General features: G+C 43.4%; 1 protein-coding gene across 1 annotated transcript in view; it reads left to right on the top strand.

The window, feature by feature from the left end:
- DTL (denticleless E3 ubiquitin protein ligase homolog) overlaps positions 1-25,314 on the top strand; it is a 30,443-nt gene extending 5,129 nt beyond the window's left edge. Inside the window, exons 6-15 of the mRNA XM_044448096.1 lie at positions 1,222-1,287; positions 1,618-1,733; positions 2,757-2,830; positions 3,915-4,018; positions 5,311-5,415; positions 10,743-10,855; positions 16,673-16,762; positions 18,874-19,009; positions 22,557-23,380; positions 25,246-25,314. Coding sequence (XP_044304031.1) covers positions 1,222-1,287; positions 1,618-1,733; positions 2,757-2,830; positions 3,915-4,018; positions 5,311-5,415; positions 10,743-10,855; positions 16,673-16,762; positions 18,874-19,009; positions 22,557-23,380; positions 25,246-25,314 — 1,697 coding nt within the window. The remainder of the gene's footprint in view (positions 1-1,221; positions 1,288-1,617; positions 1,734-2,756; positions 2,831-3,914; positions 4,019-5,310; positions 5,416-10,742; positions 10,856-16,672; positions 16,763-18,873; positions 19,010-22,556; positions 23,381-25,245) is intronic.
- Positions 25,315-25,748: the final 434 nt, after the last annotated feature.

Genomic DNA, 25,748 nt, shown 5'->3' on the forward strand with positions numbered 1-25,748 from the left:
GGGGGGCGTGTGGGGCGAAGCAGCAGCTTGCTCGCACGTAGATCGTTTACTCTGAGCGAATCCAAAATGATCTCTGTGCGCGCAAGCATGAGTTGGAGGACTCGTGCTTTAGAGTGTAGATTGCCTTGCACAGAGGAGGAAGAGGTCTGCTGTTGCACCATAAGATCTATGCTCCGCAGCATTTAAATGGGGGGGTGTTTTCTATGTTTGTGTTCTGAATGCTTGGCATATTGATTTGGAACTCCTGTTGCCTGCAAGCCATGAAGGGCTCTGCTACTCCTGCTGACTTCTGTTGGTGCGCATGGCAGACCAAGAACCAGCAGGATCAGAAGAGATGTGACAATATGCAATTGTAATTGTAATTTTATTTGTTGTATTTATTTGTGTTGTGAGCCGCCCCGGGGCTGAGTAGCAATTGGGACAGCATATAAAAACTGTAAATAAATAAATAAATAAATAAACCAGCGTGTTTGAGCAAAACTCCAGCCAAGCCAGTAGTCCCCTTTTTGTGGCTTAGTACCTAGGGCAAGGGTAGGAAATTCAGCATACTTCAGAGGACAACTCCAATCATTCCTGCCCATGAATTAACGTTGACCGGAGCTGGTGGGAGTTGTACTCCAAAATTTTTGGAGGGCAACAGATTGTCTACCCCAAGTTAAAGCTGTGGGGAAAATGTGAAGTGTGGAGGCTCCCTTAGCTGAAGGAATACTGGAAAATCAAACAAAATGTTCAGGGAATCTCTTTCAATGGCAGTTTTAAAGAGATGAGTGATGGAGAAAGTAAAAGAAATAAGTAGGGAATTCATTCCAACTACAATTACATGTTTAAATGATGATAAAATGATCTGGCCAGGGCGGCTTATTTTATATTGTATTCTTGTATTTTTAATTTAATATTATAATTATTTTAATTTATTGTTGTAAGCCACCCCGAGGCTTCGGCGAATGGGGCGGCATAAAAATGTTTTAATAAATAAATAAAAGAATGAAAGATTCAGTGGCAAGTGAATACGCAAAACACTTGCATAAGAGTAGAGTAGTGTGTTTAATTAGGTTGCACTGAAATCTGGAAGAGTGTTTTGATTTGCTAAAGCAAGTTGTTTCAGTTTTTATTATAATGAGCACTATTTTATAGAGAGCTGGTGAACAGCTAGAGTTTCATCAACAAAGTTTTGCACTGGAAATATTTTTAAATGCGGGATTCTACCTGTATATTTCACAGCTGTATTTTGTACGGGAGGCAGAGATGGAAACATCATGGTGTGGGACACTCGGTGCAATAAGAAAGGTATGTTATTTTTCTATCCCATGCACCCCTTTTATCCTCACAATAATCTCAGAGGTTAACATCACCACAAGATCATCCAGGGAGTTTTACTGGAGATTTGAACTTGGGTCACCCTGTTCTAATTCCTATGCCATCTGCTGTGTAATTCTGGTTCCATTTTCCTGCTTTCATTAAGTCTGATTAAAAATATAAAAATTAATTGCAGAGGTACAACTCTAGTTGAGAAACAGTATATTTAGTAAAACTCCAAACAGTGCATGTGAATTTCTATATGCAACTGTGGTACTGAGGAAGGGGTTTTTAATATTGTATTCTGAAACTGTCTTTCAGATGGATTTTACCGACAAGTGAAACAAATAACTGGAGCCCACAACATCATAGACAAGCAGACACCATCCAAATTAAAGAAGAAAAAGCAGAGCATTAAAGGACTTGCTCCCTCAGTGGTAAGAATGTGGAAATTACAAGTCACTTACAATCATCTTTGTTAAAAAAACAAAAAAAGTCTAGCTTTGTTTAAAAAGACTAGCCTTACAGGTATAAGGCAAAGGTATACATGTGATGGTATAAAAAGCTGCTGCAAAAAAGATGGAGGGAGGGAGAAACAGAGAAATTGGGAGCCACACTTGAAGTAATTGGAGGCTGCCCAGTGGTCCAATGGCCTTCAGTAAAGAACTCTGAACTAGAGGAGGAGGAGGAGTAACAATAATAATAAATATTAAATATTATAAATTTCATTGCTATACCATCTCATGGCCAAAGCTTTCTGGGCCATTTACAGAATTCATAAAAACAAATTATAAAAATAAGAAAAACATTAACATATAAAACAGACAATACATTTGTGTTTAAAAGACCATAGTTTGTTAACGCAGCTGGGTTGACATTACAACAATTCAGAATTTAACAACCCATACCATGGGAGTTGGCATTATACAGAAACCCAGCTTATGTTTGTGCAGCTTTTTCAACTCAAGTTCAACCTTCAGTTAGGATTAAATAGCAAGTTCTGTGATCTGGGCAGTGTGGACTGTAGGGTATAGCATCCCGCTTCATGAAATCCCAAGATGGTCAGTGCTGTAGGTGGCACTTCCCCCTTCCCTTTGTAGAGCACTGGAACCATTTGAAAGGCCTACAACACAATTCTGTGCATGTTTACTTAGAAAGCCAGTCCCACTGTGTTCAAGAGAGTTTATTCCCCAGTAAATGTGACTAGGACTGCAGTTTCAGTTGCCTTGCCTTCTTTTATGTGTTTTCTTTCATGTATCACAATCACCTATAGATCAAATGACTGTGATACAGCTACTGTTCCTTAGAGATGGCAAATTGTTGCTAACTTGGTCGATGTAGAATGTTGGAAAGGTACCGATTGAAGCTGTTTGCAAGAGATTCCCAGGACTGGAACTACATCAGATAATTTTGCTGTAACATCAGCCTCTTCAGAAAGGAATTTCTTTCTTTCTTCTCAGGATTTCCAACAGAGTGTGACTGTGGTACTGCTCCAAGATGAACACACCTTAATCTCAGCAGGAGCAGTTGATGGGTAAGGATCCAATTCTTGCACTGGGTCAAGATGGGCAATACTTAATGTCCATCTGAGAGGAGGTAAAGTAAGGTGAAGAAGGGTGCAAGTGGACAGAGTGCCCCTCGGATTGATACAGCCTGCTCTGGTTTCCCCCAAGGTGGCTCTGCCACTGGGATATCAGTTCCTTAAGAAGGCTTAAGAAACACCAAAGGACCAGGATAACATAATTTCACTGTTTATGGCCTTTCTATGATGAGAACACATACTTACTTTAAAGCAGATGTGAATGGAAGGTTGGTCAGGATCCTCCCCTATTAACATCCCTGGGTGACTTAAAATGAACGGCACAGGGGTTCTGTCTCCCGTTTGTCAAAACAATAACAACTGCTCAAAAGCTTCTGCTTGGCTATTTTATAATCTAGGTTGTGAAACAAGAATGCTTGGGGACCAACCAGGCAGGTTCATTTGCGCTCCCCAGAGAGGTCCGCCTGGCGCCGTCGTTATTTGTTTTTCGGCGCCAGGCAAAGACCTTTTTATTCAAGCGTCATTTTAATTGTTAATGTTGTTTTTATTTTAAAGTTTTTTGGCCAGGGCAACTTATTTTATACAGTTATGTGTATTTTATATTGTTATTTATGTATTTTAATTTATTTATTTGTAAGCCGCCTTCGGCGAATGGGGCGGCCTAGAAATTTTCTAAATAAATAAATAAATTTGTGCGTGAAGGGACTTCTGAACTTGGTTCTGGAGCAGGTAGCAAATTCCTAAGTCAGGTATGTGTTTTGAGAAAGCCTGTTCCCTAATGCATAGCCTATATCCACACACCTGAGCTATTTTGTATCAGACTCTGGTAGGCAGATCTCAAGGTTCTACTGAAGCAGAATATAGATGAAAAAATCGTGCAGTCGATGCTGCACTGCAGCCACCCCACCCATGTTGTCGCTCAGCTTAATGTTTCTTTGGAGAAATGAGATAGGCATGTTCTGTCCATTGGTTATATGAAGAGTCGCATTCTCCTTGGTGGGTGGGGGGATATGGTGCATTACAAATGGGAATGGACGATGGTTTGGGATTTTGAGCAGTTCTGTCTCTTGAATTGTAGTGTAATCAAAGTCTGGGACCTGCGCAAGAACTATGCCACTTATCGCCAGGATCCAGTGCCATCAAGGTCTTTCAGCTACCCTGGGAACAGCACTCGTAAACTTGGTATGACAAAACTACTGGGAAGGAAACCAGTGTCTTTTATTTTTTTATTTATATATTACGTTATTTTCTAAAAAGCCATTGAGACAGGGAACAACAATTTAAAATGAATTGAAAAACAATGCTTTCTTTCTGTTTGTTTTTTTAAGTAATCTCTGCTTTGTATGCCTACATATGGCTGCATTTTTGGTTGAGAGTGATTATATGGAACCATTGCCATTTGGATTCAGACTTTGCTTTTGGTGCAGAAACTCCCTCAAGGTGCAAGCCTATGCAACTTCCTACATGCTAGGATTTGTGGGTCCGTCTTCTATGTAAGCTTCCATAGGTTTGTGCCCTTAGTTCCCTTGACTGATAACCTGCTCCAAGAGAAGTACAGAGGATCTGGTGCTGCTAATTCTCCTGGATCTTTCCATGGCACTCAATGTCATCAGCTGTGGTGCCTTTTGGGTAGACTCAGCACGGGGAGCTTAACTATGAACCACTTTTGTGATTCCACCACTCTCTGGGGGTCTGAGAAGAGAAGAGGATGTTTGCCTTTTGGCAAATACTGCTTCGCCTTGCAGCATATTTGTTGTGAGGTCATGCCTGATTCCGTCTCGGCCACTGTGCTTTTGGACATTGACATGAAGCCACTGAGTGACACCTTTGTCCAGAGCGACATCTGGAGATGGATGTTATCAATATATGCTGGTGATGCCTAGCTCTGCTTCTTTACATCTGAGTGGGGATGATGGCCCAGCATCAGCAGTGGACTGGCTGAGTGCTACTAAACTGGCCCTCAGTCCAGGAACCCCTGGGGTTTGTGTGTGCTTCATCTTTATGGTAGATAAACAGCGTGTTGTGAATGGGGATTGTATTCTTGCGGTCTAGGCTTGCTCCTTGCATCCTTTTCTTCACTAGAGACTTGGTGTCTCTTTGATCTCCCATCAGCTCAGGCTGATGCACCAGTTCTGACTTCTCCTGGAAAGGGATAGTTGGCAGCTTTGACCTGTGTTCTGCTAATCTCCAGACTGGATTACAGTAATGCATGATATGTTCGGTGTCTCTGAAACAGCTCAATGAAGACTGAACATGCTTAGCGGCCACAGAGTGCCAGGTACCTCTTGTGAGGAAGGAATTGAAAACTAGGGAGGGAGGAATCAAATGCAGTCTTCCGGAAGAGATATGGCTGGCTGGCTAGGACACCCAAGAGGGGGCACTCTGCACTGGGACACTTTGTTAAAGCTCGCACTTGTTTCTACTAAATACCTCCACAGATTTCTGATGTGGCAACTTGCTTACGTCTCTTCTAGGCTATTCTAGTCTTATTTTGGACTCCACTGGTACCAGCCTCTTTGCTAATTGCACTGATGACAATATATATATGTTCAGCATGCCAAGTTTGAAGAACACTCCAGGTAAGAATGATATCATTAGTTAGCCTTAAAACTACATCCTTATTAAATTTGCCCACATGTATTTATTTTACTTGTACCTTGCCTAACAGCACAATCCTATGCATGTTTCCCAGGAAGAAAGCTACACTGTGTTCAGTGAGGCTTACTCTAAGGTAAGTGTGCATAGGATTGCAGCCTGGAGAAGGTAATCATTATATAAATACCTGTGTCTGGAGAGCTGCTTTTGGTGCTAATGTAGAAGCTTTCAACCTTTATAGTTCCTTTCTTCAGATACCTTTTGTCTTCTGATGGGTGAATCAATATTCTACAAAGGAAGGATAGCTTTTAGTTAGAGTGCTTAACATCTTAGTCCTAAATACTTTTGCTTGAGAGACGGAAAAAAGTTGATGCATAAGCGTGTGTGTGATGCAGTAGGGCCTTGATGCTGCTGCACCAGAACATCACCACTTGAATTTCCATAGAGGGAAGGACCACGGTCTGCATAAGATCAGTTGTTCCAAGTGTGTGTCGAACAATTACGATAAGCCTCATGCTCATCCTGAGAGTATCTCCATCTAAAGGATGTGAAATGATTAAAATGGCAAGAAATGTATTTCTGGATTATGTGTGAGGATTCGGTTCCACAGCAGTTCTAATGAGTAACATAAGAGCCATCCTGGGTCAGATCAGGGGCTTAACTTGCCCAGCACTCTGTTCCCACAGTGGCCAACCAGCTGCCCATGGGAAGCTGCAAGCATGACATGAGTCACCCTCATGTTCCCCAGTGACTGGTGTACAGAGGCCTAATCAGGATAGAAGCCGTGAATAAGGTTATCCTCCATGAAGTTGCCTTGCGACTTTTTAAAAGTTATCCAAAGCAGTTTAATTCAGCACTGTGGAGACTTATTTTTCCCCAGCATCTGCCACCTTGTTTGGTCACTGACTTCAGAATCTCTCATCATGCCACTAGAGAGCAGCAAATCTGCTTAGATAAGTTTGAAAAAAGAAGGTGCTGTGAACTTTCTCCTTTGTACTTCCTTTGATTGAAATCTCTAGGACATAATTATTTTTTTCCCTTGTTCTGGAGTAAATGGGGTCAGGAAAAAAAAATGATGGCAAATTTGTCTACTTCCCAACCATCTGAGCTCACATGGTACCTTCTAGTTTTTGTACATTTAAACCAAACTGGGAAAGGACCAATATGCTGGTCAGGGTACATTGGTTATTTCAGAGGCAATTTACTGCAATTCTCAAAGAATTGATCGCTGCTTTATCCTGAGCTACAAATCCTCAACTGGAATTCAGGCTGGAATACACTTAGGAGATTGTGTACAATTGTTTATTTCTGACTGAGGAGCAGTATTGCTTTGGTAGCACTAGAGAGCTGTTGTCTGACAGCTTGGATGGGAATTGTCAATATAAGGAAGACATAGCAGCTGCTATCACCAAGTTGCTTCAGCTTGTATGTAGAGTTTTGGCTATTGGACACATTTGGGGAGCTAAAGGAGGGAGGTGGGAAGTGTACAACCGCCTTCCCCCACATGGAACTCTCCAGATGTGTTGAATTACAACTCCTATCACTCACTGCCAGGCAGCCTGTCTGTTCTGGCTGAGGTGAGAGGCATTGTTGTCCAACATGTCTAGAGAGAGGCAGGTTAGGGAAAGCTGGTGTGAAAAACTAACTCTGCAGGGCATTGCAAAGTGTTGGCTTGGTCTTTGCTGTCAGCCCCAAAGGCTATGTAGTTGTTGGGTCCTGTTGCATCAAGTCTGGTAACAGTTGTGTGATACTGGCTTTTTCTTAGTCTCTCTGTATCTTTTTTTCTTCTTTGCTGTTAATCTCCATTTTCTCACTTCCATTCTGTCTGGCCAAGTAGATGGTGGCACACACTGCACTGTAGTCCTACTTAGCCAAATACAATCAGCCGTTTTTAAGAGTGTTTTATAATAGCCTTAGGAGCAGTTGTCGAAAAGTTCCTTGCCTACCCATGCATACCTAAATTAATTGGTAGGGGAAGACTTTTTTTTAAAGGGGACCCAGTTTCCTAGCTGCTGGGAGGCAATTCTTAAGGTAAGGAGCGTTATTTTTAACCACACATGTTCATGCTTACAGCCCTGGATCTATCACCTGACTTTGACTGGTAGCAGAGCACCTTGAGTTTCAGGACCCAGTTGCAGGACAGAGGGAGACTGCCCTGAATCCAGCACAGAGCACTAGCTGCAAGAAGTTTTAGCAGGAAGTATAGAGAGCAGTCCATTTCTACATCAGGAGTCTGAAAATGAGCAGTCCTCTGTTAAATGCTACGAAATGGAGGCACAATATGGCTACTGAATACACATTTCAAAGAGCACTCTAGAATCCTGCCTCCTTCACCATGATAAAAATCAGTTCTTGCTACAGGTCACAGTGTTGACATAGAAAAGGGAAGCTGCGCTGCAGCTAGCTTTGCTTTCAGGCTGACTGATGAAGGCCTTCGATAACATTTTGTGCTAAGTCTAGGAATGTGCCCTTTCCGCCTCCACAGTCAACCCAGAGGGCTCTATATCTGCATGTAACTCCCCCAGTAGTGACAGGTGCTTCCAGTTCTTGACATATCGGGAGCTGCAGATATTTGGGCAGTGGTTCCAAGGCGGAATGGTTCAGGTGAGGCATTGCAGGGTCCTTAAAAATAGCCTTGTGGCCTGGTCACTGAGCCAATGCACATCCTCCTCAAGCAATAAGATACCAATTGCAGGAAATGATAGGAGCAGCAGCTTCCTTTTCTGACACTGAAGCTTCACGGTCTTGTCACAGAAATGCTGCTAAGAGATTTAAGGCGCTTGCCCGAACACATGGAATTTGCAGGCCGAGAAGCAAACAAATGGTGTTCCAGCGAACATAAGGCAGCCTGCCAGAAAGAGAGGAAGAGCAAATAGAATTCATTTCATTGGACTGTTGAATTTTTCATATGGCATCCTAGGATCCTTTGAAGGGAGTGGTGTGTAAATCCATTAAATAAGGAACTCTGTTTATTCTTATACTGCTGGCAAAATCTTTTTGGAATCCCAGGTTAGCAAACCAACCTATTGGGCTCTGCAGGAACTTACTGGTTCTGTCATACAGGAATGCATTCACTTTCCACAAGTAGATGTCAATTGCTATGATCAGCATGTAGGCACAAGATGTGCAAATTGACCTCTTGGCAAAAACCGTTCAACAAAAAGCACACAGATATTCATATGCACACACAAATTGCTGGCAGTCCAAATGGTCAGAAGATTGGAACTACTTGGCGACAATTGTATTGGCCCGAACTATGAGTGAAGCACTGAAGGGATTTCCTAGTGCCAGGGTCTACATCTGTGCACTAGGTAAGCGCTCTTTTGATTCTCCACACACCCCTGTGGAATCTGAGGCCCATCAACTCTGAAGCAGAGATAAGTTTTGTAAACTTTGCTCTGAACTTCCACTTTGCTCTTCATGTGTGTAGGAAAACTGAAAAAAGTGAGCTGAACTGAAATAAGTTTCTCAAATGATTTTATGTTTTGCTAAATTATGTGCAGTTGTTTCCAACCCTAGGCCAGCTTCTAATAGGGTCAGTCTTGAGAAGTCTCCATTTCAGGCTTCCTGTGGCTAGAAAGCATTATGAGAAATTGAGGAAAGGCTGTGCAATGACATCTGAAATGTTTCACATCTATTTTCATTCTTATGTAAAGGATTATTTCTTCAATATGCAAGGAAATACTGCATTAATCCACACACATTTCTGCAACACAATTCAGCTGTCAAAAGATGGAAACCCTGTATGGGTATTAGTAGCTTGCTGGGCTATGTTAATTGGCCCTACCCTTCCATCACATTCCTGCTGGCTTCATCCTGCTACAATTGGTTGGGAAGGTCTGAATATGTATAGCAGCTTGAGCCCCAGCACGTGGACACTGAGGATAAAAAGAAGCAGCAAGCAGGGAATGCAAAACCAGGACTGGGGGCAATGAAAACAGCTACTCTTATCTCCCAAGCAACAGTAATTGTGTTGAGGGGAGACACCTGAATGGGGCTGGAAAAAAGGTGGTGCATCCTTCACATACCACCAGTGCAGCAATATGCCTTGCCTTCTTCAGTCCAGTCTAAGTTGCCAAATTCTGTTTAGAAGGGCATTCTAAAAAAAAGGGAATATGTTACTGGGTATAGGGACTGGGTAAGTGTGAGAAAGTTGGTAGGTTTACATTTTAATGAGAACTTACTAAAGTTCCATTTTCTGAACCAGAACATAGTTGACCATCAAAATCCATACATTTCCAAATTTGTGATACACTTTGGGAAACAGATGCAGTGTCCCATTCTATGGTTCCTTGAGGCTTACAAGAGAAACTAGTAAGATCCAACAGCAATCAGAAAAAAGACTAGGCCCTTGGGCAGCTCCAGGTGGGCTGTGCTGGCTGAAATTCTCTTCAACTGGCACACCTATCTTATGAGGGGGATATAGGCAAATCAAGCCTCATGGAGGCTGACAAGACCTGGAATGTGGCCAGCTGCTCCCCTTCTGGAATGCTGATGGGCTATTAAAGGGTATTTGCCCAATTCTTCTAGCCTGAAACTTTTGCAAGGCTGGAGATGGAGCAGTCCTGCTGAGTCAGCATCATCCTTTGAGCCAAAGAGCAGGGACAGAGCTGTGTCCCCTGGCCATGAGGACCCTGAATTAAGGCACTGACTGACCTTCCTATGGGGAACTAGCCTCGCATTTATCATCAGAACCTCCTGTTGTTACACTGTAAGATCTGAGGGCTGTTTAGAAAAGTGCACACAAAAACTTATCTGTTCTCTCCTCCAAAAAATAACAAAAAAGGTAAGGAGGTCCATACAGATTTGGGTGGAAATGTCAACATCTGCTTTGGAACTAAGACAAAACAAACTGAATTGTGAAAAAGGGGGGTTAAGTGGATCTGAGCTTGCCATCGTCCGGTCCATGCCTTTGGCCTACCACGACTGTGCTAGAACAGGGTAACCGCTAGTCATACAGCTTGCAAGACTGGTGTGGTGGTGGTGTCACATTGCCTTTATATCCTGCTTATTTTCCTCTTGTGAGTTCTGCTCTTGTGATGCTGCTTTGACTCTGTTTGCCCACTGTCTTTAGGCTTCTTCCTCGTACTTCGCTCTACAGGGTGGCAACTGCTGTGCGTAGCTAGTATGGGAAACCCTGGGCCCTGCACTAAAAGAAACATGCTTCAGCTATTTGGCTGTGAGGGTGTGTAAGCGAGTAGGAAATGCCTGCATTGCTGGCCTCCTGTGTTATATAACTTAAGTTGTCTTTTCCTTCTGTGTTTTTGGGTTTTTTGTGATTTTCGTGTTTTGTTCTTCTGTTGGATCCCAGTGTCCAGTTTTAGTGGACATCAAAACTCCAGTTTCTATGTCAAATCCAGCATCAGTCCTGATGACCAGTTCTTAATCAGCGGCTCAAGCGACCAGACTGCCTGCATCTGGAAGGTAAGAGGCCCACACTCTTGTGGCTGCTCTGTCCACAGCGCAGCTCTTCCTGTTCACTGTGTGCAAAAAGCCAGGCAGAGACAGAGGAGGGAAGTTGTCACAGAGCATCACTGGGGAGTACATGTCACATGGTGTGCTCAAAGTAGGCAGCCGTCAAGCCTGAATGCAATTCTTGACATAAAACAGAACTAACTTCCTGCCTCCACCTTTTCTGCTTGTTTATTTCAAGTTGCTGAGCTTAATCTGGTTTTAATGGGCCTTTAAAAATCTCTTTTCAATCCTGTTTATTTAGCCAGCTACAACAAGCTGAAAGTTTTTGCTCAATATTTTAATAGCAGCCTGCATTAAACGGGGTCTAATCGTTTGCTTTTTTGAGTCGTTTCCCCCTTCCCCTGGCCCTTTCACCACTTCATAAACTCTTGCATCAGACTTGTGTCTCCTTCCCCCCACACCCCTTGGCTGCTTAATTTCAGGAGTTATTCTGATGGCTTCAGCAAAATTCCCAGCCAAGGAACTAAGTTGGCATGTTGAGCTAATATGTAGAGAAATGCAAATATGGGCAGGGGGAGTTGAAATATTTTTCCACATATTTATTTATTTAAAACATTTCTATGCCGCCCCATTCGCCGAAGCCTTGGGGCGGCTCACAACATAAAATTAAAATATACAACGAATTAACAATATAAAATAAGTTGCCCTGGCCAGATAAAATAAGCAAATAATATTAACAATTAAAATGACGTTTAAATAAAAAGGTCTTCGCCTGGCGCCGAAAAACAAATAACGACGGCGCCAGGCGGACCTCTCTGGGGAGCACATTCCATAGATTTGTTTAGATGTTTCAGACCACCATCCAGCGTAAAATGAGCAGAATGAAACACCTGCTAAATACAGTGCCTGTAACAAAATGAAAATAATCCGAGGTACTCAAGTGAACAGCAAAGCTCAGATTTGCATAATTTTAGAGCAGCTTCCCATTCTTCTCCCCCACCTGCTTATGTTGGTTTGGTGTACAGGAAGCGTAAGGAGTTGTGCCTGCTGTTAAATGTTTTTGTAGAAAATGAAGTCAGTTGTCCCTCCTAGCCACCCAGGGCTAGCTTATGCCTCATGCACGGAAGTCTAAAACGCTGCTGCTTGGCTTCATTTATATCTTTGCTACCGAAGGGTGTATATTCCTCCCCTTCTCAGTGTTTCACACCAGGAACACTTCAAACCCTGAGGCAGTGGGCGGGGGCTGTAAACATATCACGCATGGGAGAAAGCATGGAACATGAACTGCTGTGTGCCAGCATGCACAAAATGTTTCTTTTGGGCAAGAAAGATACCTGCCCAAATCTGCAATTTCCAATCCCTGTCCCCATTCCAATTCAGATTAGTATGCCATAAGTAGAGAACAGGTGCACAGCTGAAAGGAAGGGCAAGGAGTTGAAGGCAAATCTAACAAGTTTGCACCTCCAGATCAATATATGAACTGTAACATATTTATCACTTGGTATTTGCATTTCTCAGAATGTGCATGCATGTATATACCACTTGTTGCATACACATAAGAGCCCTGCTGGATCAGGCCATAGGCAAAACTTCAAACTTCAGTCTGAAAGTTTGGTGGCTTGTTGTAGGGAGAGGGAAAGAAAGGAGGTAACCATTAGAAGTGCCGTCTTGGGCAATTACCAGATATTGAGTGTGGGCTCTTCCACTTCTCTCAGATCAGATCAAATCAAACCAGCCTTTTCTGTGTATGCCCCAGTTTTGCCATCACTGCAAACCTGTTTTCATTCCGGGATGGGCTTTTCTGGACAGGAAATTTGGATTAGTTCTAAGGCTGCCTGCCTGCCAATGGAATGGAAATGGCTGGCGGAAGGATTTCCTTCTACCTCTCTTACATTTGCACCTGAGGGTTAGGTCCAGAGCAGATGTGGCCGTGTGGGGTGAGTGGACGTTGGACATACATTGCAGTCAGCATACTAGTTCTGAACTGCAGACTCCTATTTGGACTTCATTTTCTTTTTTTCAGCAGAAATCTGGGGTGGGATTTGAGTTGCAGTTATCTTTGAAGTGATGTGAAATGAGCATTTTCTTAGTGGCTCTGTTTGGGGATTCCTAATGCGTGTAAATGCTGGGAATTGTGACTAGTTTGCTCAGGGTATTTTTACTTAAACCCAACAAAACAGTGTCCTTTTCTGCTCTCATTAATAAAGGATTAAGAGCTCTTGTTGCACAAAATGGAGGGAAAAATCTGCTAAAGGTAAACAAAGGTATTTTCTTAATGAAGTGCTTTGGCTGTCCTCCTTAACAGGGCACTGGTTGCCATAGCATTGCCTGCTTTAGCAAAGAGGTTGAACAGGACACTTCTTAAAAAATGTAGGCAAAAGTCTGACCTAAACAGGGTAGGAGAAACTCCTCTTAAAATGAACCAAGTTGCCCGAAATCAGTCCTTTTATTCTTTTTTTATTCTATTTAAGATGCCAGAACCAGCTCCTACATAGGGAGTGCATCAAAAGTGGTGCATTTTTTCTCACCTTTGTGTCTTTCGTGCATCCTTGCAAGGTTCATCTGCACACACAGTGAAGAATCTATTAAGTTCACTTAGTCATTAGTGCAAATCCCCATCAAGTATCACATTACCAACAGTGACTCATAGCTTCAGGAAGTAGAGCTTACTGAAAAATAGAAGTGAATGTCTGAGATGCTGTGGATGGTTGAGGTTAGCTGAGGGTATGCCTGCTCATTTGGGGCCTGGCATTTTCGCATGGTTGTGGTGGCACTTTGCTGCCTGGTCCTTCACCTGCACCATTTCTGGATACTGCAAACAAAGAGTTGCCAAGATTTAAGCATGGAAGACTGTGCCCAAGTAGGTTTTCCAAAAATATGTCATCCGTGTTGTGCTTTAGGACTGGTCTAGAAGTAGCAAATCTTAACCTAGTCAATAAAATGCTGCCTACTTCTATAGCTCTGAAGTTCTGCTATCAAATACATGTTGATTTCTGTCATGTGAAGAATTTCAGTAAAGCAGGGCTCACTGGGTCTTCTGAATGCATTGTACTCAAACACAGCTGACTATCAAAGGGTGAAAAAGGCAAATTTCAGTGTTAGAATTAGGGAAGACGTCAAAAATAAAACGGTACATACCATACTACCCTTATACAAATCTATATGGTATGACCACACTTAGAATACTGAGTACAGTTCTGGTCCCTGCACCTAAAAAAAGATATTGAAGAGTTGGAAAAAGTGCAGGAAGAGAGATCTAAAGGGTCTAGAGAAATTCCCCCATCAGGAAAGGTTACAACACCTTGGATTATTTAACTTAGAAAACAGGCAGGTAAGGGGCAAGGACAGAACATAACCCAAGTGTACAAAAGTGTGCATGATACAGAGAAAATGAATGGGGGACATTTTTCTTCCCCTTCTGTAATATTAGAATCCTTGATCATCCCATGAAGCTGATTGGTAGGAGATTCAGGGCAAATAAAAGGGAGCACCCCTTTAAGTAGCACATAGTTAAGCTATGGCATTCATTTCCACAAGATGAAGCGATGGCCACCAGTTTGGCGACTTTAGAAGGATAAGGGTAGCCTTTGGAATCCATGGAGGACGAAGCTATCAGTAGCTACTAGTCCTGAGGGTGAAATGCTATTCCAGTATTGCTAGGGAGCATGTGCACCAGTCCTGATCCAGCATGGGCCCATCTTATCTTCTTCTGGTGTTAGATTGACTTTCTGAGAAGCAAAGGCTACAGTCCTATGCACACCCACCTGGCAGTAAGTCTCACTGAATTGGATAGGACTGGCTCTGAGTAGATATACATGGGAGTTGGCTGTAATTTTGATTTACAGAGAATTTGTTTCTGGAGATGTGGGAGTGCTTCTTCTTGCACAACGTGCCACATGAAATGTGGGTCTTCCAAAGCATCCTAGCCTTATTCGTCAGAGCAAAATCCTGTTCCTTTAAAACCACAAACAAACAGCTGAAACTGTGGGGGCAGATGACCTGACCAAACAGCTGGCTCATTGGGTTTGGGAACCAAAATCTGGCACTGTGTATCTCTTTGTATCTGCCATGGCCCAGTTAATAGTATGAAGGCATATGTCTCATTCTGAAGCTAAGCAGATTTAGCCCTGTAAGCTTTCAGGATGGGAGCTGGCCTGAGGAGCAGAGGTAAGCGGCATTGAACTCATTGGAGTTGGAGCAGGGTGCGTAAGTAGGATTGAAAGATCAGTACTGCTTTCTTTTTGCTTTTGAGTGTTGCCTCTGCAGGTAATTCTAAATAACTTGAAAATGAAAATATTGCTCTTGAAGCAAATTATGCAAATATGCACTATTCTGCAGAATTGTGTTATGCGCCATCAAGTTGTCTCCAGCTTATGGCAGCTCTTTGAATAAGTGTCCTTCACAATGTGCTGTCCTTGAAAGCTCTGCTCAGCTCTTTTCAACTCAAGGTTGTGGCTCTCTTGTGGAAGTGAGCTGTCTTTGACTTTCTCCAGCCTGATTGCCTTCTCCACTGACAATTGCCTTCTCATGATATATTTGAAATACAACAGCCTCAGGGTTTTTTTGCTTCCAGTTTTGGAGACTTCAAAATGAAGACTTCTGAGTGCAAAATCTTGGGTTTATGTAGCATATTCCCAGCATTACTTTTTGTTTGGTTTCCCTAGTTTTTAATTGGCTAGTAATATAATTTCATGTAGGTGCTACACATCTTTTCTTGTAAAGTCACTAACATTATTATTTCAATCAATGGCGAATTATTTATATAGCTTTTCCTCCTTGCAATGGTCTTGGAGTCTTGTCCTGTACTTAGCTATTCAAGAACGTAACAAAAGTAGACCACTTTTCAATAAAATCTTTGTTTCCCTCTTTACCTTCTCTATTTCCAATAGTATTTGTAAGTTTCAGTGTTACTACCAGGATTGAAATGTGGTCAACATTTGTTTGCTTTTTTCCTGTGCTTCAGTATCTGCACTCTTAAATTATTCCCTATTTTCCTTGGGGAAATATTTTTTTCAGAGCTCATTTAAGCCAGGGGTAGTTTCAAACAATGCTACCAAGGTGAAAATTTTGTAAGGATAGCCCTGAATCTGTAAAGAATTGGGCACACGATGTCTCTTTCCCTTAATATAGGAAGAGATTTCTCTGTGTTCCGATTCTCCAGGAAGATACTACAGAATATGGGGCTGCATGCACAATTCAGGATATGGAGAATACTGGCTTTTGCTAATGATTTTGAAAAGCAAGTTTCCAGGCCTTATGGCTGCCAAGCTATGCTTGACAATATAGGGGCAAAGGATCTGAAATCTCATATGCCAAGGTGGGAGTGACAGCTGAAGAATATTTTCTGTTAGTGGAGGAGGGGGACTTGAGTGTTCTGCATAGCTCTTTGCCCTTCCCTATGATAATACAAAATACGATAACTTGTGCAAATTGGTATAATTCAGCCTTTTAATGCGGATTTTGAATTGTTTGACATGAGAGACTTTTTTAACACTCTAAGCACATGTTACACAGAGATTACTGACTAGCTGTGAAGTAATACTGTTGGCACTGTGATTTGAATGCTGCAGAATGGCCTTCCCCAACATTCTTTCAGATGCTTGGGGCTGTAACTTCGATTGGCAACAGACAGTATGATCATTGGCTGAAAGTAACGGTTACAAAATATTTAAAGCCTTTAAACTGCTGCAACCCCTTATGAGAAGTCTCATAGCCTCAAGGGTCTGGCTTCCACTTATTTCATAGCCTCTGGGTGTCTTAAATGGAACCATATTTTCTGATTCTTTTAATATAGCTTTTCAGTATTTTCTTGTCCTTTTTGTTAAGGTGTCTGAGCCCCAGCTCCCTCCCATGATGCTCCATGGCCATTTGCAAGAGGTTACCTCTGTTTCCTGGTGCCCATCTGACTTCACTAAGGTTTGTGCCTGCATTTGGAATTCTGTTTTTATCTCTTCTTTTCGGAAATTTCTAGAAACTCCATCAATGAAAGCTAAAACACAACTCCTTCCATTTGCTCTCAAATCCGGTAACTGGCCCAGCCCGACCGAGTGCTCTCCAAATCGATTAGCCTGCAGCCGCTCTTATCCCCAGCCACATGGCCATTGACCAAGACATCCAGGGAGCCCCAGATCGGCAAAGGCTGCCCTAGCTGCTCTGCTCCAAGTGATATTTCTTGCTGGCCCTCCCTTTTGGGAATTCTAGAACTCTTCAGTCAGTTCTCCTGTTTCTGAGCACAATGCAGCCTGTTCCAACTCTGGCAGTATAGTGCGTCTTTAGACAGAAAGAAGACCTGCAACTTGCAGCATGTCCCGCCCAGCTGTGCTGGAGGTTGCAAACTTTTTTCTATCTGAAAGTCATAGGATTGTGCTTTAGGAGTATGTGCTGGGATGTCCTTAGTCCAAAAGTTGCGTATCCATTGATGTGCTAGCCGGCCATTGGCTAATCACTATCCTTGCATCTTTTACCCACTTTATGGAGGTAATAATGACCTGTGTCACATTTGTTGTAAAGATTATAGAGAGATTATGGATGAAGCAAGTGGAAGATGCAAACGTCACTGCAAAAAACAGCCTTCCCCAACCTGCTTTCTTCCAGATGTTTTGGTCTACAGTTTTCAGCATTCCTGACCATTGGCCAAGCAAGTTATGGCTAATGGGAGCTGAGGTTCCAAACTTTTGGAGGGCATCAGGCTGGTGGTACCCTCCAAATGTTATAAATGCTAGGTTATGCAACCAGTTATAAATGCTAGGTTATGCAACCAGTGCTCTCCAAGTGCTACACTGTCAGAGATAAGACAGGTAGTAACCAGGATGACAGCAATTTCTGTTATGGTCCCCCAGTTTGTGGCATTATTTCCTCAGGGAGGCTCACATACTCCTCTACACTGTTGTCATCTTGCCATCAGGCAGCCCTTTTTAGTCTCCAAAATTTTAACAAAAATTTAATTCTGGCCTTTTTGCAGCTTTTAATTGCCTATTCATTGATTATTAATGCATTTATTTCAAAGATAAATATCCTGCCATTCCTAAAAATAGACAACATCACAATTCAAACATTAGAATATTAAAAATTCACTGGCAAAAATCTGATGAGTAAAATGAAAAAACTGAAAGTTTAACTCTATAAAAGCAGCAGTGGGAAATAATCCATTTAGTGCCTTGTCACAGTAGCGTAAAATCACCTCAGCAAGCTATTTGAACTAGATACTATGATCCAACAGTCAATTTTTATCATTGGGATTTGGCTTTTTTGCTGTGCTTTTATTACTGTTTCATCCTGTAAACTGCTCAGGAAGCTGAAGCTGAAGTTGCAATCTTTGTTAAAAGAAATAAAAGAAGTTGGTGGTATGATTGTTCTCTCATGTAGTGAAAAGCGTGTCTTTCATAACACTTTTTTAAAAGCTCTGGCCTAGCATGTTTTGCAAGGCTCTCATCTTAAATTGTATTATGTCTCTTCTCTTGAAAGACAGACTGAATTCAAAAAGTGAAAGCATTTCAGTCTTAATAAACCCAATGAAAAGTTGCCCCTTCAAGGGCAATCATACAGATCCACCTGCTAGGAACATGCTAAGCCAACTTCTGAATACAGTGGTTGCTTGTCCACCATCATGGCTTGCAAGATTGCCTTTGAAGGAAGACCTCTTTGTTCCAAAACACGTTGGCTTTATTTAGAAAAGGATATTTTTCATTTGCACCATTGAGAACGCATTTTTCCTTGCATTCTGTCAAGGTTTTAGCATTCCCCTCCTGGTTGTTTCTTCTCTTAAAAGCCAGTTAAAGGAACAGTTAATGAGAGGATTTGAGGCCTTCAATATATTTATTTTATGTATTTTATTAAAATACATTTATTTTGTATGCCATCCTATTATACAAAATCTCAGGACGGCTTACAATATTTAAGCAGGATGTCAGTGAGATTTTTCTTGGCATACGCCACTGCCAAGCTTTCCACCCTTCATTCCGCACAGAGTCAATATCCCATTTTTGGGAAAGGGTATTTCCCAGCTGACTCTTGGTGCTCTTCGGCAGATTTCCACATGTTCAGATGACAACACCGTAAAGATTTGGCGCTTGAGGCGAGGCATAGAGGAAGAGAACTGGCTAGACAAAAGCAACTTGGTGGGTTGGAGCTGCCAGAAGAAAGTGGGAGAACAAAATGAAACAGGTAAGCGTTGTGAGACACTGGCACATGTTTCGCTCCTCTGCCATAGATTTGGAACTTAGGAGAACTACTTTTTGTTCTTTTAATAAAACACAAACATAATTTATGCTCTGTTCAAAAATGGTTTTCACAACAGCCCTATGAAACTGACAGCTTGCATGTGTGTGAGGATAAATGTCTGTCAATGTGTGAAATACCACCAGAGCCTGAAGATAATTTTTCTCCTGCATAGCTCATGAAGTAACCCTAGTAATTAAAAGCACACAAGGCTCTTTCAGGAGATCAGTTTGATGGGCAAGTGAGATTATACAGCTGCCACAGGTCTTTTTTAAGTGAGGTGACTGTTTGCTGAAATGCATTAAAACTCTGTGGTAAACAGCCACTTTCCAGGCAAGGCAGGGTAAGGCCCAATCTGCCTTACAACACAGTTAAAACATTCAACCAACCAGCCATCCTGCAAGCAAGGCAAGATCACTCAGCGTGACCCTATATGACAAATCACTGCACCCAGTTGCTCACCGAGGGCCATTTGCATTGGGCATTGCGGCTTTGATGACCCTAAAAGATGACCGCCTTTCCATACTGGCTGGGATGATGGGAAGGGAGGGTACCATGCTGAGGAAAGCTGTAATTGTTCAGCAGCAGTAGACTTGGAACAGACACAAAAAGCACACATGCACAATGCATAAATGATGTGTGTGATCCACTATTTCGGAGCATTATGGCCCCTAGCTTAAATGGCTACAGAGATGCATGGAGGATGTTGACCAGCGGCTATTAACCACGATCCCTAATGGAGTCTCATGGTGGGGGGGCGGTGCTCTCACATGCATTACCAGATGCATTCAGCTGGCCTCCAGTGAAAAAGATGCTAGAGCTAGATGGATATTCTAGGCTGTAGATTAAATTGGGGATCCTCTGGATCACATTTGCAGGGGAATATGGGGAAATTGCACAGGGAGAAGAGAGGAAGGGGCACCCTGTTGTGCAAGCGGCAGTCTGCATCTGCAGCACTGGATGAAGCCCAGAAGGGTCGTGGCACAAACCTTTGTAGCAGCTTTATACTCATAAGACCAAGCTGAAGGGAGGCACCTGCCCTGCTGGAAAGGGAGCATTTGGGCATACTTAAATGGGAAAGGAATTACATGTTGCTCAGTTGAACCAAAAAAAAAAAAAAAAAAATCCCTGCAGAGTGTAAATCCCCTGCAAGGCTAATGGGATTCTAAACTGCTAAACTTTTGTGTGCGTTTTTAGAATGGCATTCCAGGCAGCTACAAAGCAGTAGCAGCAATGGCTGTGTTTATATGTTACCTCTAAAGAACTCCTACCTAGTCAACCTTTGTGGAACGGCATGTATGTGTTGATTCTGCCTGGAACAATACAGGACAAGGAAAGTAAACTTCAAATATAGTTTCCTGGTTCTGACTGACTCGTCTAATAATAAAACCTTTATCTAAATCCTCTGGGCAGGGTGTACAAATGTTTGGATAAACAGGAATTCTAGTTATGTAGCATTGCACTGATGGCCCAGAACTAAGAACTGTGCAACCTCCTTCCTTCAGCAAGCCACAAAATTCTCCAAAAATAATTGGAAGCAAAATTGTTCATGTGGCCTTAAGCACTTCCATTGGTTATGTCCTGTCCTTCCCTGTCGGCAGAAGCAAAGTTGGTAAACTATCATTTCAAAGACTGATGTTCCACCATATGCAGATTTAGGCAAATTGGTACAATCCATTTATTATTCATTCTGTTAGCAGCATTCAACTTGAGATCAACAGGTCTGGCTTTTTTCTTCTGTCCTATTGTTCATTCATCACAAATAGAAGCACAAAAAATTATTCAGGATATTGCTGTTCTTACTTATTCTGATTTGAAAAGAAGGGTGGCAATAGAGGGGAAGAGGAAGCTGATCCTGGGACGAGGGTGTTGTGGCAGTGGGCAAGAAGGAGCAGCTGTGAAGGCTCTTGCCTTGAACACCTGACATTCTTGTTGTTTATACTCTAATTCAGAGCATTCTGGCTATGTGGGCCTTGCCTTTGGCTAAGCCTGCTTCCACGTGCATAAGGGCTAGAGGGTTTAAAAAAAAAAGGTGAAAGCAAAGATTAATGGGGATTCAGTCCATGACCTAAAGTAATTTTATGGGGTCTGCAGCTGTGCACTGCATGATCAACACTAGTTTTGACACCTAGATTGATCTTAAACAGAGGCGCCCAAATCTGTCCCAAACAGCACGTGTCAGCTTGCCCAAAAATAGACTGGTGGAAAGCCCTGTCAGAGAGGGACTCCCAGCTACACGAAATTAGAAGGCTGGCGTGAACTGTGGCACGCAGGGCTTTTTCACCAGGGGTTTTGCTTGTGGCCTTGCCATCTCCAAGTGAGCTTTCACCTTCACAAATGGCTTCTTTCCAGCCAGAGGAATAGCTGTGAGGGATTGTTTTGCCAACATAGAACTCACTTGCAGGAAACGTGCAGAACAATAGGAAGGGATGTGCCAGTTCCCTCTTATGCTGTATCTTACACACACACACACACACACACACACACATCATTGACCTCTTTGGAGATGGGTTGTTTTTAAAAATTTCCACTCTTCTTCTCATAGATAGAGTAGGAGCTATGTATTCTTCCAGCCTGAAAACTCCCAAGCAAAGCTAGCCCTTGTGTTAGATAAAATGTTGTTCCACCTCATTGAATTTGCCTTGAGACAGGTCAGGAGTGGAAGAGGAAATGCCTGAACCTCACAAGCATGAGCCAGAATCCTGCTGATCTTGGCTCTTCTAATGTAAAATGTATCCTATGTACACAGTAGTTATTTGCACTCTTGATTCACTGTGGCCTTAACCAAGTTTCATTTCAGGGCTGTCTGGGTAGAAACATGCAAATAGTCCGGGTTTCTATGCACTTTAGTGGTACAAGTTGTAATGTAGCCATACTGGACCTATAGCATAAGCTTCCCTTTGCTTTTTTCCAGTGCTGTATGTATCTGTGGGCTTTGTTTAACCAGCTTTCTGGGAGCTTCTGTTCATGTTTTGAAAAAGCAGAGTTGCAGCCCCTGGTGCCTGAGCATGCAGAGGCCAGATCAGTTGCACGCTTGGATGCAGAAGGTGCAACTCCCTGGTCCTCTTCTGGTATTTTCATTTCGGCTACCACCACTCTGTACCTTCTTTTCCCTCCACAGTCCAGATGCTTGCCAAAATGCACCAGGTTCTTCAAGACCTGTTTGTAACTTAATGTGCCCACTTCATAACTTAGGCCACAATGTAAAACATACCTGTTAAAGTGTTGCAAAAGAGTCCTTTATGTCAGTTTTCCATATCTGATGTCCTCCAGATGTTCTGGATGTCAACTCCCATCAGACCCATCCAATATAGCAAATGATCAGGAATGCAAGGCACTGTAGTGCAAAATACTGAAAGGTACCAGGTTGGGGTAGGCTGCCATACAATGTGAGATGCTCAGATTCTGTCCTATTCAGGAGCATCCCCTCGCTTTATCCGCACTTGTGGTACGATGTTCTCATGTGGACTGTGTGCTTTGTCCCTCTTTTTAGGCACACCAAACAGCAAGCATGGTACTCCCGCGAAAGTTCTTCCAAGCTGCAGCCCTCCTATTTCTTCACCCCAGGCCGCTGCTTGTGCTCCAGCGTATCTGGGAGATCTTCCTCTTCCCACCAACACACCGACGTGGTCTTCAGTCAAACCTCCAGCCAGCACAGCTTGCACCTCCGTTCCAGCAAGGCAGAAGGAAACTACTCTGGGTTCTTCCTCCAAGCCAGCACCACCCTCAGTGATGTCCATTAGACAGTGGGTGACCAAGACTCCCCATTTATCTCCTCCTGTGAAAGGAGCAGAGATGCCTACCCCACAAGGAGCCCTTGCAGGGGTTTGTGAGGCCACCGCCCCTTCCAAATCGCCACATTCCAGGTCTGAAATGCGTGCCAAGCGGAGGCTGGATTCCAGCAAAGAAGAAAATGCAAAGTGCCTGAAAAGTTGCAACTGCGTGATTGAACTATACCCAGTGTTTAAAAAATTTAGGCTGGAACATAACACTTTAGTCATAGATTCAGAGTCATGTGAGAAGGACTGGCTGACCCACAGTGGACCAGTGCAGGCTACTCCAAGCCTGAATGAGCCTCCCCCTCCTGGGAATTCTTGCCTCCCAAATTCCACACACCTTGTCAAGGAATCTTGTGGGAAAATGACTGGCAAAGAGAACGGTTTTCCTGGCAAAAGAAGCTGGCTGTCTGATCTGGGTGCTAAGCAACAGACAAACAAGATCAGGAGCCCAAACGGATCAGGCAACAGTGCCCACTTGTTGCGGAATCTGAGCATAAGACAGCAGGAAGCAGGGACGGGAGTGACATCACCGGGGCCTGTAAGTAAATTCAGCACGGTTGCAACAACTTCGATACTTTGGCCTTATCGCTCTGAGCTGACTTTCTCCGACCTGATGCCACCAGCTGTGTTGGGACTACAGTTCCCATCATCTGCAACCAGCACACCCAAGCTGGCTGAAGGTGATGGGTGTCTTAATCAAGCACAACTGGAAAGCACCATGTTGGAGAAAGCTGGTCTAATTCCTTTGTTAAGGGTATTGTGTTCTACAGGAAAAGCATCGTTTGCGTTCCTTTGCTTGTCAACGGAAAGATGCCCCTGTTAAGCCTCTTTGCATGCAGGCAGCACCATGTGTGTTTTAAGTACAAGAGTTGCAGCATTTCACTTAAATACATCAAGATTTTCACCGCATCACTTCTGTATATTTCAAAACAAATCCAAGCTTGGCTGCTGAGCCAAGAGCCATTGTGGCAGTGCAGCGGTTGGCAACCTCGTGCTTTGCAGATTGTTGGACAACTCAGTTCAGTCCCAGCCTTCGTGGCCGATGTTCAGGATGTTGGGAGTTGCCCAAAGGCACTCGGATGATTCCAGGGTCTACTGTGATGCCACAGTATGAAACCAATGCATCCTGTCCTATGATGCAGCCTCCCCCTGCATCAGGATTTGGAGCCCTTTTTTTCTTGCCTGACACCCCAAAGTTAATATATACACGTTCTGCATATCACTCCCCTGTTGGAGGGCAAGAGTGTAGCAGCGAGATGATGGGGATGGCCAAGCAAGATTCTGGGTGAAGAAGCTGAAGGAATGATTCCAGCAACAGCTGGTGAAGGGGCACCTGTAAGCACTGCTCACAGGAACTTGGCAGATGTAGAGCAGCCTTTTTCAGTCCGGGCTCTACCTCCTGCTGTACTCAAAGCACTTATGCATTTCAGAATGCTTTCTACCTTCCTTTCTCATTCTTCCTTTCGATTCCTTGATGAGGCTTCTGGCTGAGAACAGGAAACAACGCAGGGAAGCCTCTGTATCCGTCGCTACCTGCATTTCCTTTCCTCCTCTGGTACAGCGTGCAAAGCTGTATCAGAAGGCAGAGGGAACGGGAATGCAGAAGCATTTCCATTACACAGCTAACAGGGCTCCTACGTTCTGTTTCAAGATTAAGCGGGGCTTCTGCTGCAGGAAATACTTTCCCCAGGGTCTAAAGGCCAATGGAGACAAAACACAAGCAGGGCTCCTGTTTCCTACATAGCCCAACTGGTTTTCAGGCCAGTATCTGAGCAGGGCTCTGTGGGTACAAGAACACATGGACAGGCCTTTCTCCCAGCCTTTGGCTGTCCAGGTGTGATGGACTGCAGTGTCCCAGCCTGCCAGCCAGCATGGCCATTGCCGTCTAGCACATCTGGAAGGCAGCCGTTTAGAGAAGACTGATGTAAGGTATGTCGTCTGCATTTCTCCATAGGGCCTGGATTTTTCCTTTTTTACTCACTATTGTCTCCCCACATGTCTTCTTGGAAGGGCAGCAGCACAGATCTGCTGAGAGAAGGGCCAGTGGCGCTTCCTTCCTTGGCACTGCGGGCAAAGTAGACGCAGGAAAGAGGGTAGGGCCAGGATGCCTGCATGCGCCTGCCTTAAAGCACCTACTGCCAGTAACTAAGCCTTAGCAGAAGCCTTTGAGATTTGAGGGGAGAGACAGCACAGAAGAGGGAAGCCACCAACTGGCCAGTGATTGAGAGAAAAAGGTTGGGTCAGGGGAAGGGACGCAGCTTTCTGGGAATGCCAGAGGGCCTGATCTGGGACTCCAGGAGGGCTGGATTTGGCCCACAGGCCTGAGGTTCGGTGCCCTGGGGTAAAATGTTTAAAATGCCATGGGACAGAATTATATCTCACTTCATACTCTTTGTTCCACAGATTACAGCTACTTCTGTGCCTATGAGGAAGATATGCACATACTTTGAGCGAAAATCACAGAAAAACTGAAAACTCTGGTTCTTTCTACATCTGCTTTAATGTAATAGTGTACCTTAAGTTACTGCTGGAGGAGTTTGCACCACCCATGGAAAAACACAGATGTCCTTGGACCTTGCTTAAAGCAAAGTTAAATCCAATGCCATGTTAGCAGAAGTCTTACTAGTGGGGTGGGACTTGCTCTTTCTTTCCTCCTCATATCACCTTCTGTGCTGCCTGAAAATCTGCTCTGGAGGATTCCCTGACCTCTGGAGTGTATTTTGAGGGTCCCAGGTGACTGCAGGGGGAAACAGTGGGCTCACCATTGGGTCTCCATTGACAGAACTGATTCAGGCAGTGAAGTGACACAGTTGGAGACAATCCTGAGATTCTAGCTTCCTGGAGATCATTTAAATTCTCCTAAAACTTGTTACCCTTGTATTGCTTTTAATTGGTTGGGAGATTAG

The sequence above is a fragment of the Varanus komodoensis genome, unplaced genomic scaffold, assembly GCF_004798865.1.
Source record: "Varanus komodoensis strain SLA01 unplaced genomic scaffold, ASM479886v1 scaffold1, whole genome shotgun sequence".
Classification (NCBI taxonomy): Eukaryota; Metazoa; Chordata; class Lepidosauria; order Squamata; family Varanidae; genus Varanus; species Varanus komodoensis.